Source organism: Falco biarmicus, chromosome 4 (assembly GCF_023638135.1).
Source record: "Falco biarmicus isolate bFalBia1 chromosome 4, bFalBia1.pri, whole genome shotgun sequence".
Taxonomy (NCBI): domain Eukaryota; kingdom Metazoa; phylum Chordata; class Aves; order Falconiformes; family Falconidae; genus Falco; species Falco biarmicus.
In genome coordinates, this window is record NC_079291.1 from 4,756,951 (window position 1) to 4,774,797 (window position 17,847).

Genomic DNA, 17,847 nt, shown 5'->3' on the forward strand with positions numbered 1-17,847 from the left:
TATAGCAAAATTTCAAATATTTTTTATTTACCTGAAAACCATGATATGAAATAGACTCAGAACTGTGTCTTATTTAAACACTAACAGGCATTTTCTTCTTCTTGAGTTTGGTGTCTTGAGCCTGTTTAATTCTGTGCTCTGGCCTCAAAATTTCCAGTTGGCTAAGCCACGTGGGTCAGCATTCCCAGACTTAAGACATCTGTAATTTTTTTGCCTCTTTCAATAAAATTAGGACATTTCAGATACCTTGTTTCTATCTCATCTCCGAAACTTTTCTTTCATATAGTTTCACCTGCCTAACACTCCTCTTAGATGCAACTCCATGGTACAAAACATAGTACCAAGCAAGGAAGCTATATAAACAAAGTAGTACAAATTTCACTCTCCTTAGTTTTATATGTGTATTGTGCACCCTCTCACCTCAAAACCCCTAATCATTACAACCCAAGAACTTCTATTATATCATGGTATTAGCCTATTTTAAAGCTATAAAGAAATGCAGTGTTAATTCATTTTGGAGCTTTTTAAAAGCTCAATGAAATCCAAACTGATGCTATCAATTACATTATTGCCTCCTCACAGTTTTGAATTCTTTGCTTTCCATTTTTCAGGCATCTTGACTCATTAAAATGAGTTGTACATGTTATTGTGGTTATTCAACAACTTTTCTAAAAAGCCAACATAAGCTCTTTTCCAACAGCTGACACAAAACGCTGACATAATTCAAATACTCTCATTAAAGGAGAAACAGTAAGAAAATCACTTTTTATTAATTTTCAAATATAAACCAAGAATTTCTGCATTTGCTGATCCAATGCAAACTACATCCCCTGTGGTCAGTACCAGCATTAACTCTTACCGATATTTTACATCATCATAATGGATTGTATTTAGTCACTGCAGCATATTAAAATCAATTTCTGAGTTAACAAGGATGAAACAAAATTGGTGACAACATCCAGTGTTGTTCCACATTCCTTGCAGAGCACCTCAGAGAACATAGCAACTCTGCAGTCTCAGCAGCCTTACACTCGTTCATGAGTTGCATCCATTCCATGGATTTTATCTTTCTGCACTTCTCAGCCTCCTAAGGATATTACCTTTCTTGACTCAAGCATTCATAGTGCCACATGGCTGTTCCCACACAAATAAGTCGTGGTACCTCTAGTCAGACTGCAGTACTCTTGCTTGTGTCAGATGTCAGATGCTATCTTTCTGCACAAGGGTGCAGAGATGTCCGTCTGCCTAGCAGTAACCCATGGCCTCATGCCAGACCCGGACTGAAGTGCAAGAACTAACATGCCAAGCTTTTTGCAACAAACCTAACTGCAGGCTAGGATCCCCTGTCAGCCCCGTCCTCTTCTTCCTTGGGTCAGCCAAGTGCCTTCCAAGAGTTAACTAGCACTTAAATGTCAATGCAATGACAGACAATAAAGCAATCAAAACCCAAATTAAGAGTCAGAATTTTCCCTTTTATATATGTAATAACAAAGAACCTCCCAGTGCATTTAAGAACAGATGTAAAGAAACCTGTAAAATTACAAAGCCACCTCAACCCTATGGGCTTCAATGCACGAGGCCGATCAGCACTTTTTCACAATAAGATGGTTTGTTTTGGTCATTACTGGACAAAGTCTCTAACAAGTAGCAAGCTGGTGGTCAGTTAAAAATGAAGCTACTGTAATTGCAGACTGCCCAAGACCCTTATGCTTCAGTCAGCATAAAACCCTCAGCTTACTCCCTTTGTCCAGAACATCCACGTTTTTAATTCACAAATCTTGACAGGTATGACTGAGTAAAAGAAAAAGTATATAATTTTATCATCAGTGTTTCTGTATTGTCTGCTAGAAGGCCTGGTATACATTCACATGTGTCTTTTTCATTTTACAACTAACCAATTTCAGCATTTAAAGATTCCTCTAACAGCGGTTCTAAAACCCCGCTTTGTTCCAATTGTCATGTAAAATAGAGATGTACGAATTCCACTTCTGGAAATCAATTTAGTTTTGCTTAACGCACTTCCTTGCACCACCATTATCTTCATCTTCTACTACAGGTTAGAACGAGTCAGCCAGGGAAATTCCTGGAAGCAAAAAAACAAACAACAAACCAAATCCATAATAAAAATCATCAGAATGGACAAACAGTAAGAGGAACAGGATACAAATATGCATTAACTACCAGATGTAAGCCACAGGAAATAAAGACTGCTCAAAAATGTTTTGTCTCATTTTGTCGGGAATGAAAAAGAACAGCCGTAAATTCTGGAAACAGTCATTAAAGACACTATGCATTAATAATAGCCAATGCAAAAAAAACCCGACCCAAACTAAACAAAAAGGAAAGCAGCTGGCACAGTGTAAAAGCACCTGTTCTCCTATCTTCCAAATCTAAAGACAATCTTTCTGCCTCACAACTGTCTCTGTCTTCTCTGCAGTTTGTGGTACTTCCTGAGGATTTCAGAGGCTTGCCTACATGAGGCTTGAAGAAAAAGAAAGGAAAACATACATACCTGTTTCTTTCTCTCAGACTGTGGATCAATCATTACATTTATAAGAGAAGGTGTTTGCTTGTCAGTCATGCTTGCTTTCAGAGCATTCTGCAATTCTTCTGGTGTTTTAACACAGTATCCTTTACCTCCAAAGGCAGACATAATTTCCTCATAGTGTGAATTTGGCAGGAGAGAAACAGGAGGTATGCTGTAACAAAATGGAAAACCTCTGATTAATGGCAGGGAAGAATTGCCAGACTGCCCAATTTATTTACTTCACGACTTATTTTGAAGTGTCAGATCACTGCTGTGCTGGCCTGATCACACAAGTCTTCAGGGCTGGAAGAACTATGTTCCCTATACCACTTCAGCTATGTCTATAGAGCAGCATACTCATTTTCATCTTCTGGAGACATTCCTGAGCAAAGTTTTAGCCCCACTGTCTTGGTACAGAGATCTCAGCTCCAGAAGCAAAAGCCCAGTGCATACTCAGAACACAAGTTTTGGGTAATTTTGGAAACTGTCATGATTTTGGAGGTTAGCCCACTATGAACTCTATACTGTGTGGCCTGAACTGCTGCAGAAACCTGAAACAACTGACAGAATCCTCTCTCTGCTGTAAACAATAGTCTGAAATTAGGTTGCCTACTTGCTTTTGGTAACTGGTTCTTACTTCAATGAACTTAGCCTCGGAATAAGTTCACTTTATGAAAAATTTCAGTCTGGATCACAAAGCATTAAAAGTGAAGAGAAAGACCATTTTGGTTACTTCTTCCTTTAATTAACAGAACATACTTTGAAGTTGCTCACCATGTAGCAGGATCTCCAAACTTTAACGTCTCCTTCCAGGCATCTGCATCCAAACCAGTGTAAATTCCATTGTTGTTTACTACAATAATCAGGATTGGCAAGTTGTATCTACAAAAAGATGTATTGGAAGAATTCTGAAATACCTGTATCTTTCTGTAAGGTGTTAGAAGTGTTACTTTTCCTTAAAGGTGCAATAAATATAAAATAAAATAATCTCTTCTGCTTGAAACACAATCTGCTCACCCCTGGTAACACATTATGTCAGAACAGCATTAAAAAACCCCCAAAACACCCAGGCATATTTTTTGGCTTGTTTTTGTGTGCTTTTAAGAGTACCCCACCTAACAGCAGAGTCCTTGGCCTTCTAGTTACATTGATCCTGGCAATATATGAAGAGGGTCTCCCTGAGCAAAAAACCAGTTACCTGCAAACAGTCTCTACCTCCATCCCAGAAAATCCAAAAGCACTATCTCCTTCTATGCAGATGACTCGCTTTCCAGGTGTTCGGTCTTTAGCTACCATCGCAGCTGCTATAGCAAAACCCAGTCCGACTCCCATCGTTCCAAAAGTACCTGCATCAAGCCTAAACGGGAGAATACAGAATTACTATCCCTTTATTTCTACTCAAAACTTTTAAGTTAATCCGCGGTGACTTATCTTTACATTTGCCACATACTATTCAAATACTGTTTCATAAATAATTGCTATAAAGAGATACCAGATGTACACATTATTTATTTATTCAAACATCTGACAAGACTGCAAACGTTTTAAGTGATATAAACATACTGGAACTCAAAATTACAAACCCTTATACATTATATATATATATTCATGTATGCTTTTAGCTTGCATAGTAACAATATTTCAAAAACATTCAATTACTGTAGAGACAGGCAGACTGCATGAAATCTTTCTATATTTAAATCCTTAAAAATACAACTCAAAGTCTGAAAGCCATTGGTTAAATACTGCTGTTCAAATTTTAGTCTTCTGTTCAATTTTTGAAATCAAATTGGAAGCTGTAATTGAGTTTGATCATTTCAGTCAGAAGCACATAATGGATACAAAAGTACATAAAGAACTAGATTATTCTACGGTTAACTTTTCAAATTTGCTTTCAGATATGCACCATGCAATCTGAAAATAAAATCATTAACATTACTGTGCCCTTATTCTAAATAAGGGGGAAAAAATGCAAACTCTTCCCCCAACTTTACTAGAAGTACGGGTTTTTTTGGTTGTTTGGCTGGTTTTTGTTTACAAAGTACTATTTAGGTTCATTTAGGACTTTAGTGCTACCTTCACAAGAAGGTACAAGCTTCATAGCCAGATCAGAAGTTTCACCTCACCAGACAGAGCTCACTCTTTCCCCCATTCAAGAAACAATATTTAATTCCCACTTACATTAAAACTAGATTACACATAATGATTAAAGTGACAAACCAACACTTTCAAACTTGAGTGCCTGCAGTTTAGGCACGCAGATTTACATGAAAGCGTGCCCATTATATAACCTGACTTTGAAAATGAGTTTATTTTTCTTAAGTTTTCCCTGGTTTTAAGCGTGTTTCAAAGAAAAACCCTTCATACGAGTTCTTTTCAACATGAGAATCCTAATGATTGTTTTTATTTTAAATTAATATTCGCCGCAGACTCTGAGCACAGAAATAAATATCTAGATCAGGGAATTAAACATGATGCTCTTTGGTTACTTGCCACAAAAGAGTGAGGAACTATCACCATTCTGTTGCACAGCACACAGACAAGTCGCAGAGTATTGTTAAAATTATGACAGGACATCAGTACGTGAGTGGAAAACTTTCCTTAATCCCTCTCCCAATATACTAAACTTTTTGGTTTTATTTAGAACCTTTAAAAAGGATTATGAAAATTCTGGACCATCATACTTCTCAGCTAAATGAAAATATTTATATATAGATCTAGCCTGTTGAGTCAGCAAAAGAAAGTACCACACCTTTGACGGGGATAGTAATTTGGAAGCATAGTTCGTCCAATGTCCATGGTGTTTGCTCCCTCACTTACTAAGATGCAGTCTTTGGGTATCAGTTCTCTGATGTGATGAAAAACCGTGTAATAATTCATAGGCAGTGATTTCTGTAACGCTAATGCCTTAAAAAGAAGAGATATTAGTAACTCCTATGGATAGAATTTAAATCAGGTGCAGAACTGAGACATGAAAATAACAACAATGGGGAAAAAAAACCCACTCTGCTAGGTAAGGCTGAAGTATTTAGTCTTCCATGCACTACTTCAAGGTCACTCTCTCTGTATCTATTCTGGTGACACAATGTATTTATCAGAGGATCACTCAGCCCAGCAACCCTTGGATGGCCTATTATTAACATGAAGTTATTAAAATTTGGTTTAGCCTCAGAGGCATGTGAAATTTTTCTGCACGTAGGTTTGACTATTGATAACTCTAAGTCAGCTGTCATCTGTGTGCTGGGAAGTAGTTCAAAAGAATGATCTGCCAGAATTAAATTCATTTTAGATCCCCATCTCGGAAACACACATCCGAGCTTGCAGAATACGAGCTGCATCAAGTCAGGCATACGCCAAGCATCTGTGGTCTTTCAGCCTTCATAGCTACTTGCTTTTAATACATGAACATACTTCCACCAGCACTGCTAAATGGCATAATTACAGAAGAAAACTAAGAATGCATCTTTACATAAGCTAAGTTCCACGTGGAGTACCTGTCCGTTGCTTCAAAGACACTGCCCATAATACAGCAGCTCTGGCTGGGGTCTTCTACTACTGGCTTTAAGAACCTAACCCTGAAGTTCAATGCCTTCCGCACAGTTTGTATTTATACAAAACCTAGAATACTTAACTTACAGTTAAATATTAAGACTTAACTTACAGTTTATAAGCCTGACAAGAGTAAGCCTGTACCAGAATGGTACACATTTTCAAAGTTTGGGTGACATGACTGTCAGAAGTAATTAAGGAGCTTTGATGTAGACCAGTGACAAAACTGACTATGCATCAGCGCCTCTTAAGGCAAGAAACCTCCTCTTTTCCTTAACACAACAATACCTTTGATCTTTCCTCATTCTTCATCATTTTTTCTCTTAGCTTCTTCCACCACTCTGTATTAGATGGATATTTCAATGGTCTTCTGCTGAATTCTTCTAAGAGCTGGAACAACATTGAAACGTTACAGAGATTTATTTCAACATATTTAAAAAAAACCCACAAGCATCAAGAATAACGTTATCAAGAAAGATCCCGGCACACTCACAGTAACACTAATCAGAATCTTTAAAATTTAGTTTGGGAACAGAGTGGAGACACTGCATGAATATGTATGCCTAGTTTTCCTTGAACGTTTTTTAAATTTTTTCCTTTTTTTTTTTTTAAACTAGTAACTTACATTATATAAATCAGAAGAAATTTAAGGTCAAAACAGGAGAAGATCTGACATTACGTTACCTGCTTAGTCACGGCATTTATGTCACCCAATAAAATTGCAGCTGGCCTCACATTATTTCCCAGCTCTTCTGCACAAATATCAATCTATATTTCAAAAAGAAAGCAAGACCGTCATTTACACAATGATATTGAAGGGATTATTTTTTTTTTCTGTTCAAGTAAGGAACATTTGCTAACAACATCTTCACCCTTTTTTTGGCTGTACAGATAACTTCATTTGCCTTTCATTGAAATGACATCAGGAAATCCTTTATTCAAAGCAAAATCCTATGGTACATACACTTTTTAATAAAAGTTCCTATATACCCTTAAACTTGACTGACTGCTTCTTTTAAGCTCTTGCAGACAGTACAGAACTTTTTTAGAACATTAAGGAGAAGAAGGTGTGATGTCAGTGATAATTATATGAGAACTAAAAATCTAGGCTTAGGTATACCCTTAAAGTCTATACATAACAGTCATTTTCTTACTGAGAAAAGTTTGTGTATGCTACTTGGCAGTAAGATTTTGGGTAGTATGAAGAAACTGAAAAGTAAATCATGACCACTGAAGAAACTTCCCCACTTTTTTTTTTATCAGTGTTGTATGAGACCTCTAAAGTTACATGGAATACTAACTTATGACCAGGTCACACAGACTACGAATTGAATTAGTATTTTAATACTAACCATTGACAGTAAAAAGAAAAAGTAATTTGTGAGACGAAAAAATATTTTTCATTAGATTGTTTAGAAAAAGGAAACATAAAAGAGGTATCATTTCATAAGTCAAAAGGAATTCTAGCTTTGACAAAAAAAATATCTATTTGATTCCTCTGGAAAAGATGCCAAGTTTGGAATACAAGACTATGTTCCAGATCACTGAAGGCAGGCCAGTCAGCACATTGAATCAACTACTACTATTCCACCACAGACTCCAAGGCAGGAGATTTTAAGGCCATAAAAAATGTAAGAACTTGTCTTTCTAAGAGCTGGCAGATTGGCAAGTACATTAATTATTTACATAGCTTTTCTTCCTCTTATTAACACTTCTGAGTGACTGAGCTCTTGTAGTGACTGACTCTGGATCTGAAAGTAATTCTATTTCAAAAAAATCCAGCTGAGAGAGCAGTCAAACAGTATGAAAGGTTTTACAGCTTCAAGACAATTTGCTTTCAGTCATGAAAATTCCAGTTCTCCAAAGATCACAGGAGTATCATGAGCTTAATCCTGTATTAGTCAGCTACATAGAATGTCTGCCCTCCTCATTACAGCAGCACCAAGTCCTTGATAGCTGGAGCAATGCTGTAACCATCTTTAGAAAAAATAAGGAAGTAAAAAAAAAAATTAAATCAGAAGTATTTCTGGACAACTACCATAGCTACATGCACTGTACCGTGCTGCCCATAGGGCAGTATCTGCCACATGAAGTACACTACCAAAATAATTTACAATAATTGCTCTAGGCAACGCTAGAACACAAAGACTTACTTCAAGTCATAATCATTTTCCTGCTTACCTGAATAACCTTTACATCTTGTCGAAATCTTGGTGGAAGACCAAAATGCAAAATCCAATTCAACCTTGCACCAAGCAAGATTATTACATCAGCATGCTGTAATGCCCTAATAAAGGGAAATAAGAGAATCAGATAAGGAGGAATTATTATTAAATTTAATAGCGTTTTCAAAATCAGAAGTAATCCTAACCACCACAGAAACTCGTAGAATACACATATAATCCTTCCATCCTCTAAGCTGTTTGTTTAGCCTCAAAACCCTGTATCCTTTTACACAGCAAATCACCAAGCCATTCTTGAGCTTAGGAAATCAAGAAGAAAATTAATTACTACCTTCCTAACACACTGTGTTTGGGAAAGGAATCGTTACACTAGGAGACTAACAAGATGCTCTAATGATGCTGAAGCTAAAGCAAAACTCGCGGTGACACTGGCAACAGCAGGTACCAAAATTAAGATTGTTGTGGACCATTGAGTTTAGATCTTACTAATTTATTTTTCAGATGGGCAGACAACATTTGGTATATTCTTTTATTCTCCGTTTTTCTTAACAGCATGCTTAACAATGATAAAGCTAAGATGCTCAACAACAGACAATATTTTAATCTCAAAGTATATAAATGCTCCATCTGCAAGCTGACTCCGTATGTATTCATACCTAGTAGGGTTCTTACGGTCCATTCATGTTAATTTTGCCAAAAGCAAAAAAAAAAAAAGTTCTTATAAATTACTTTAAACATAATCTTTCTGTGTTGTTTAAAATAAGGTATTTTCCATTTTAGATAAAGTACAATTTAGTGACACTGTATTGCAAACACCACGCAGAAAGGTATCAAAACTTTAACTGCAACATGTGCATCTTAAGCTTCTGTTTATTGTCAAAATAAAAAGCTAGTAGTTTGTCTAGTACACCAAGTTAAATGTTTAATATAAACTGTTTGCCAGTTTCATTTTATGTTACGAATGACATACTAACAACACTGATACATCTACTTGCCATAGGTTTCTCAGTTACAGAATATTAGCTCTCAGATAAAAGTATCTTCCCGGTCAGCATTCTAAGCATCATCAAAAATGATCCACCTACATCTGTTGTCCCTTTCTAAGCAAGATCTTCAGTGCTCTAAAATAAGGTGCAATAGATGGTTGAAAAATTTTTGTTGTATGCATTTTGTCTTCCCAGGCATCTGTAGATCACCACAAATCCTAGTTGTTTCTCAGACATTAGCATTAGAAGCCTTGCTTTATATTTACGTTGATCTTGCTGCAGCTACACAATTTGGATGGTTATCAGGAACTACTCCTTTTGCCATGGGTGTAGGCAAAAAAGGCAGCCCACAAAGGTCCACCAGCCTTCTGATGTTGTTTTCAGCATGTGAATATGCAGCACCTGAATGAAATGAAAAAGACTGCTTAAGACTACAGAAACCTACCGTATTCACTTGAAAAACCTGATTACATTAGTGGCAGAAAAAATACTATTTCCCATTGTGAAAGCTGCCTGTTATTTTTCATTCTGGAGAACTCAAACCACAACATGAAAAACTACAGGTATCTGGGTTCAAATTTCTCATTTTGACAAAAAGCTTTTTTTTTTTTTTTTTTTTTATTAAGACTTCAGCTGAATTATTTCTTCACAGAGCTATTTCTGTGAAGCTGGGCAGAGAAAAATAGGAAATTTTGTTTATCTAAAATCACAGTTTTGCATTGGTGGCTTGGTATTACGGGGTAGACTTCCGCAGCAGCAACTGGAGATGATCTTTGTGTTGTATAATGTAATTTTTGCTTGTCCCCTGCATGCCATTGTACCACATGCTCCGTAAGAATCTGCCCAAACAGGTCTACTATAAGATTAAGGTCACCCAGACAATCTAGAATAACCAACTGGTCCTTGTGCAATGACTTAAAGTCCTTCAGTCTTAAATCCTGAAGAATAAACTGTGTTTCTTCCAAAAATGCTGCTAACAACAATATATAGCAGGAAGTCCAGATACAGGTTTTGTTGATGTCAGCAATTAAGAATCTGCTTAACAAATGTATCTATGTATTTTTGAGTTTTCTACCTTTCACTTTCAAGGAACACCCCTTTGTTCATGTCTATCAAGCCAGAGAGAAAAACAGAAAACCTCTCCTGATTTACCTTCTGTCTACTATTTCATTACCTAATCAACGATAAGATCCATCTCATCTCAACCATTTCACTCCCTGATTAAACACAGAACCTCTCTCCAAGACACAGATTGTTTCCACATCTGCAGGAAAACAGCCTACGTGAAACAAGTCGGTTATTTCAAATCTGTTTCTAGTAGACCTGTATCTTCAACAGAAATGCCACTGCAGTGACTAACATTACTCAAGGAAGGACAAAATAAGTGAACCAGCACAGAGAATATTTATCCTCTATCTTTAGGGACACCTCTATTTCAGGAATGAAATACACTGGCGGGGTACAGTGGAAAGTCTGTAAAACAGCAATAATAGCAACACCTGCTATGTTGGTTCCTGTCTCCACACAGCTAGGCTGGCACTTTCAGTCAGTCCAAATGGAAAAATGACCTTCGGTTATTCTGATTCTTGCTACATATGCCAGATCATCAGATAGAGAATATCGCTTCTGTATTCTAACAGAATTTGTTTGGAATTTGTAAGTGATCCTTTGGTATTAGCTCTAGGCTTAAGACAGCAGTTTGCTATTTTTTTTGTACTCAAACTTATATTTTATCAATTGACTTTTCTCTTAAACTAGATGAAAAGAGAAAACAATTGCACAACAGAGTAAAAATATTGTAAAAACAGAGCAGATTTTAACATCAAATTTCAAAGAAGTTTGTGTTTTCTGGTCTTGTTTTGTTTGTTTGTTTTAATGGAGAGTGAGAAGGAGATGGGTAACGCTTATGGGGAAAAGAAACCACGTTGGTTGCTGCTCTTGTCGCAAACTTGTACAGTTCAAAGCTACATCAGTGTGCTACCTTTGCCAACGATTAGCAGAGGCTGCTTGGAAAGAGCAATGATAGACACTGCTTCAGATACAGCAGAGTGTTCAGCTGTGCTGATGGGAGGTTGCAGGCAGCATTCCACATACCTGGAAGTCAAACAAAACAAGAGACTCTTTAAAAACTTCAAAACAAGGAATGTTGAAAGATAAAACCTATTCATTCAGTTGCTACACACCATATTACTCATAGCATTTATCAGAACAGGATGCATTTTTTAAAGCAGGCTTTGAAGTTTTTCTTGCATGTTTCTTTAATCTTACAGGTAGTGTTGTCCCAGAGATTTACAAAGTGTCATCATTCTATTACCATCATATAAATTAATTCCTTTTTGCACATCTCATTACAAACTATAAACTGCCACGTTAAAATGGAATGTACATTTAGAGCCTGGATTCTCTTAAGAAAATATAGTAACTTAAACCCAAAATTTCTTTTATTCAGTGACTTGAAAAAACAACAAATACAATCTTTACGCACTTGACAGAGCTCTTATTCACCTGAAGATTCACAAAATCCCCAGGTATGTCAATATAGCAAGAACCTGGACGACCATACATGCTGGTTCTTACCGCCTAGAAAACAGATAATCTCAGTTTTAACTTTGCATCTTTGAAAGCATTCAAAATCTTTGAAAGTGTTTTAAAAATCTTTACATGTAAAAAACAAGAAAACTCTTCTGTAGGCAGAGAAGGAACTTGTTATTTCATATTGCTGAACCACAACAGGGAATGCTCCCATGAATTAATTTATACCCAAAAAATAAAGTTTTGATAGCTATTTACATTTTCCCCTGTATGCCTGCTGAAACCTTTCAGTAGATGAACTGTATTAGACCATGAATTCTTTGTTTAATTTACAATGAGGCAACTACATATCAGCTGTTGTGTTTGGAAATACTACGTTAAACTTTCATGCTGAATTCTATTTAAAGAAGCACAGACAGAGGAAAACCAAGACAACCAATGCCTCCGTTTTCTATTACTTTTTATTCCAGCTCTATTACAGGTAGATCCTCTGCTGAATTTGCACTTCTGGAAAGAGTATCAGCGTATGCAAATTTAGGCTGACATGGCTGAAGTATTGCTACAGCAGTAGCAAGAGACTTTTGTAATCCTTCCTGAAGCGTTGAGATAAGGATGCGTTTTCTCACTCTCTCAAAAAATCCCTCCAAACTAACAAACTCAAACCACAAACACAACCATCTCCACCGCTCCCCCTCCAAATCTCCTTCATAGGAGAGTGGTAAAAGAGCTTATGTTTTTGCATTTCTAGTTATTACACCTCTCCCTAAAAGCATTTCTTTCACAAAAATTTTCGAGCTGACTGAAGCTAACAAAAAACACTGTAGGGATCAGTAAGGATCAGATTGTACCAGAATCTATTCCTAACCTGTCCCATATCATTGTTTACAGGAAAAACCTCCCTGGTTGTTAATTTACTCAATCAACCACCACCTGTTATCTGCAAGATCAAACTATTTACAGTAAAAACCATACAAAAAATAAATCCTCAAAACTTACAAAGGAGGAGATAGTTACATGATGTTCTCTTGCTAATTTAGTATTTTTTCATACCTTTTCAATAACAGTAGGAATAGCTTCTAGGCTGCTTGGTCGGACAGACAGTTTGTTGTACAGCCTACCAGCTTCAACCTGATTAAGTCAATATAATGGTTATATGCATTTATCAAAGTTATTTTCTCATTTCCACCTCATTTCAACAAGAATAAAATGGAAGAAATACCAAATTAAAAACAACAAGCTGACAACTCCCACACAGAAAAATACAGTTCCTGAGCTGGTGGAATCTGTCAAAGCCATACTCATTCCCCAGAGTGCTTAAGTATTTATTTTTTCCCCAGAAAGCGGTGCTTCTTGTCTTGGAAAGTTCATTTTGCCTTCTTCCATCTCAGAACAGACAGACAAAGGCAATTTATACCAGCTGAGAACCAAAACCAGAGCATCAATTTTAACATGAGTATGGACAAAGACATTCCAGGTAATCTGCTGTACTCTACACAGTGAGAATTTTAAACCAGTAGATGGAGCAAATCAACAGCTTTACAAGATCTGTCAGGAAACGTTAGGGTTTCGGCTTGTTTTTCCTACACTAGTGAAGAAATAACATCAATTACTTAATTCAAACCTTTCTGCAGAAAGTTGTGTGTCTGTGTACCTGTGGGAATTCTTGGAAAGCTCCCATGGTTTCCTGGTTTCTGTCGGAAGAGCCTCCAATAACAATCAAAGGCCTAGAAAAGTGTATTAAAAAACAAAACATAACCAACCTTAAGCATACATATATTTTTATAACTGCAATCACAATTGTAAACTCTCCTTACAGTCAAATCCTACTGCTCCCGAGATCTCGTGTACCTTCAGCATCCACAGATCCCAACAAGAACAGAAAGTGACCAGCACAATGCAGGAGTGGATTCCAAATATCAGCGTGTTGGCTGGTACACTTCCTAGCAGATTTTGGGTCACTAGGTTTAGGACAGCCTGGCTGTACGAAGTGATCTGCATCTAGCATAAAAATTTTAAAACCAAGTCATATTGCTAGCAATCTTCATTCAAGTTTGATAACATGGGTGACAATGTGGTTTGAAAGGACTGACAACAGCTGATCTAAAAAGCTTTTTTAAAAAGCACTGATTGATCTAAAGAGCATTAAGAAGTTTGTCTGTAAGAGGCATTGTAACATGCACAAACACTAGAACTAAGAAACACAGTAGGAAACAATCTTTTCAGAAAGATTAGATTTTCTTTGTATACAATTTGGAACACAGCAGTTGTTAGCCGACTATCCAACAGCCCCTGGTCCTGCATTTGGGTTTTAGTAAAAAACCTTGAAGACCAAAGAGATGAACAAAAAATGACCATGCCTACAAGCACTCCTGTTCTTAAATTAGTTCACGGCTATGTGAGAAAGGCTTACAAAATGGGTTGTACATTCCACAGGAGCACATTTTTATTATAATCGCCACAAAATACGATAAATTATTTTCCTACAGTGAATGAAAACTGGTCTTTTATTCAGTTTGTAGGTCAAACTCCTCAAAATGGTAAACGCCAAGTCAGTAAAAGAAAGCTGTCTTATTAATCTGCTCATTCATCCACACTAAACTGAAATATTAGGTCAACAGCTTTCTAGGCTTTTCCTCCTACACAATTTTTCTTCAGATACGGCCCTTCCTTTGACTGCATTTATCTATACAATATATTAAGATGAAACATTTACATTGTGCTGAATGCATAAACCTAGATGTGGGGATACACAAACGTCTAGATCCAGGCTTCAAAACCAGGCTGCTTCTCTGCCACAAATCAAAAATCTCAGTCATAATCCCCTGACACAGTGAGATGAGAACTTCAGGCTGTATTTTTTCTCTATGAAAAATCCTTATGGAAAAATGCATTTGGTGTATGCTCTAGGTATTTTATTCTGCTGATTCTCTCCCCTCAGCAAAATCATTACGACTATCCATATATAACCAGTCTGTTTCACAGTGACAAACCCTGTGTTTCTATCACTTATATTTTTCAAATTTATTCAAATGTTTTATTAAAATTACTACTTCCCAATACTGAAATGTAATTAAGAAAATGCTCTGCTCTTAAGAAAGCCAATTCTGACAGCCGTATCTTGAAGATTTGGATTTGCTTTTAACGTTTACATAATTGTAACCAGAAAGAAGTTTTTCCCCCAATGAAATCATTGTACTACTGTCACAATACTGCAGACGTTTTAACAAGCAGCACTTACAAATTAAGTAAAAACCAAAAAGTGAGGCAGGAAGAACATTGACCACAGTGAAACTAACAAGAATAGAAAGCCTTATGGACTTGCAGGAGAAGAACTTTAATAAACAGAAAAAAAATCCAACTGCAACTTCAGGTAAAGTGCATGGTATTTCACCACGCCACTGTATACTGAAATCTTACAAACTATCACAAACTCTACGTCGGAGTCTATTCTGATAGCCAAACTGAGATACAAAAACTCTTGCTCAGAACGAGGCAGGGCAGTAGGTGGCATTATGGTATGTTATTTTTAACATGAAATATCAAAACGTTTTACCCTTGGAAATGCAGTTTACCAAGGCCTCATTAGCTACCTAGTTGGCCAGATTTATATGTCCATGAGCTCACTGTAACAAGCTTCCAGGGTCAACCAAAGGCTCTTCTACTCAGCCAACCTGTGCTCAGGCAATCAAATCTAAAAGCGTAATTGGTAGAAAATTGTGCTATCAGACTGCTTGGCTTTCTTCCAGTTGATACAGAAGAGGCTACTTTCACCTGGAAGAGTCTGAAACAGAGCAGAATCAGAAGAATTGGTTCTCCAGGCTCAAGGAGGACAACGCAGACTGAGCCTTAACAACTATCACTTAGTCTTAGTTATTTCGTCAGAACAAGCAGACTCAGCTCAACTATTAACTAACTTCTGTGGGAAACGAGCCAAAGCTCAGCCATTATAGCAGGGTAACGATGCCAGGTGTCACGTCATGGAATCACATGGCACCTGGGAGATACCCACGAGGGCTCACCTTGCCCTACAAAGAGGTCTCCTCGTGCCACTTCCTTGCAGGAGATGGTATAGAGCAGGAGACTTAACACCTTGTGGCCACAGAAAGGGGAAGACCTCTTTAATTTCTGCTCCCAGTTGCATAATCCACTCCCCTCCCTTGTCTAGGAGCTTGATGCGTGGAGTGAGCTCACTTTGATCACTTATCTCACATGATGTTATTTACTTATTTTTGCTGGGTTGGCCTTTTGCCAGAATGATGAACTGAACGCGATTTGTGGGTCAGACAAGTGCCGCAGCGGTCAAGAGGGCAAGCAGCAGGGCTAGGAGAACGGTGTGGAAATTTTATGGGCCTACGACCCTTTTCACGGCAGACTGTGTCAGAGCAGTGTAACCAAACCCCTCAAGGTGTATTGTATTTTCACCTCCTTTCCTTTGCTTGGGCTACTCCTGCTCTTCCCTTGCCATACTGCTTCTCCGTAGTGCCAGCCCAAGTATTCATGCTGGTGTCTAATGAAACAGGCTAGAAAGCTAATCAGTTTAACTCAACAGAAAATTCCCTGATCTTCTTCCCCAGAACCTAGCACCCTTTCTTACAGTGATCATGCCAGCCAAAAGTAAATGCGAAAGCATGTCTGGGATTCTCAAACACGCAATGGAGGTGCCTACTAATGAAGGAGCCAAAGAAAATTAGCTTGATTAGGCTAAATTCAGGGTTTGCGAATGCTTACTTCTCTCCTTGTGGCACATGGCAGGCAAAAAGCAAGCCTGTTGTGACCAATGAAAAAATCATTGGGCAAACCATGTGATTTGGTCAGTGAAAACCCATCTTCTCACTATACCGTCAAATCTTTTCCTAAACGAGGTAAGTCACTCCCTTCGCTGTTTGCCAGGAATACAGGTTTATGCAAGATCAAGTCAGGTAAACAGCTTATCTCAGGCAAAAATAAGTTTGTGAGAAAACAAAAATGCCTCCGGCAAATCCATAAGCAAGTGCCATGAATGCCTCTTTCTTAAAACCAAATCCACGTTTAAATGCAAGGTTTTAAATTATTTTTTTTTTTTAATCTAAGGTCATATAGGGACAGCACAAATGTAGTCAATAAGTCATTTTTTAAAAAATAATTTGAACATTTCAGATCTTTTTTCAAAGTGGCAGAGAGTTGATTTGTTAGCATTCCCATTATCAAGCTTCCCTTGACTATCAGGCACTGCTAATCTAGTGCTCCAGATCACATGTGCGTGGTATGACCAGAGCAGCTACCTGACATACCTCGCAGAGCTTTTGGTGGCAGGCCAGCTAACGCTGCCATGTCCCACGAAAGGCTTGTGGGAGTAAATGTTATCACTCTGTACATCATTTAATGCAATACCTAATTACTGCTCTAAATGTCTGTGTGGGGAGCAAATACAAATATTAATAATGCAGTTGTCAATTTGTTCACATATGAAACACAGTAATTCAAAGGCAACATGGATTTAAACTTAGAAAAAACCTCTGAAATTCTCCACAATCAATAAAGTATTACAGGCTGAATATTGACTTGTATGGATACAATTTTCAAATGTATCCATACAATCAGATATACTGATTTTCCAATATATGCATAACAGGTTAGGACAAAAAGAAAAATTTTATCCGTGAGCATATAAAAAATAGACCTAAATTACTTTTAGGTTTGATAAATGAAGAATTCCCTTCTCATTATCCACAACAAAGGACAAAAAAATCCTATACTAAATACTGTGGAGCTCAACATCTGCAACAAACAATAGCAAACAATTACTAGAATTTTAACGGCAAAATATAGTTACATTACCAGCAGTTCATGGTTGCATTTGCCATCCCACCAAGGGCATGTAAAAAACCTGGACCGGACACTACAAGACATACTCCTGGTCTAGGGTGCGGGGAGGGAAAAAAAAAAAAAAAAAAAGGAGATAGAAAAGAAAAGTAAGCACAGGGCACTCAATAAATCACCAACAAAAATCAGTAAGATACTTAAATATAAAATATTAAAGTTCTCTCATGTCATCAAAATGCATGAACAACAAGGGATTTGTATGAAAGAC

At 37.2% G+C, this 17,847-nt stretch overlaps 1 protein-coding gene across 2 annotated transcripts in view; it reads right to left on the reverse strand.

Annotated features, from left to right (window-relative positions):
• Window positions 1-17,847, reverse strand: part of HACL1 (2-hydroxyacyl-CoA lyase 1) — a 23,970-nt gene continuing 6,123 nt past the window's right edge. Inside the window, exons 4-17 of one of the 2 annotated variants that reach the window (XM_056336592.1) lie at window positions 17,595-17,675; window positions 13,429-13,501; window positions 12,828-12,905; window positions 11,731-11,825; window positions 11,227-11,339; window positions 9,512-9,647; window positions 8,258-8,363; window positions 6,761-6,844; window positions 6,365-6,466; window positions 5,280-5,434; window positions 3,726-3,884; window positions 3,302-3,409; window positions 2,513-2,699; window positions 1-2,083 (exon numbers count right to left, since the gene is read on the reverse strand). In XM_056336592.1, the coding sequence (XP_056192567.1) occupies window positions 2,051-2,083; window positions 2,513-2,699; window positions 3,302-3,409; window positions 3,726-3,884; window positions 5,280-5,434; window positions 6,365-6,466; window positions 6,761-6,844; window positions 8,258-8,363; window positions 9,512-9,647; window positions 11,227-11,339; window positions 11,731-11,825; window positions 12,828-12,905; window positions 13,429-13,501; window positions 17,595-17,675 (1,510 nt within the window). In that variant the 3' untranslated portion in view covers window positions 1-2,050. The remainder of the gene's footprint in view (window positions 2,084-2,512; window positions 2,700-3,301; window positions 3,410-3,725; window positions 3,885-5,279; window positions 5,435-6,364; window positions 6,467-6,760; window positions 6,845-8,257; window positions 8,364-9,511; window positions 9,648-11,226; window positions 11,340-11,730; window positions 11,826-12,827; window positions 12,906-13,428; window positions 13,502-17,594; window positions 17,676-17,847) is intronic. The other variant, XM_056336594.1, reaches the window with a different exon arrangement.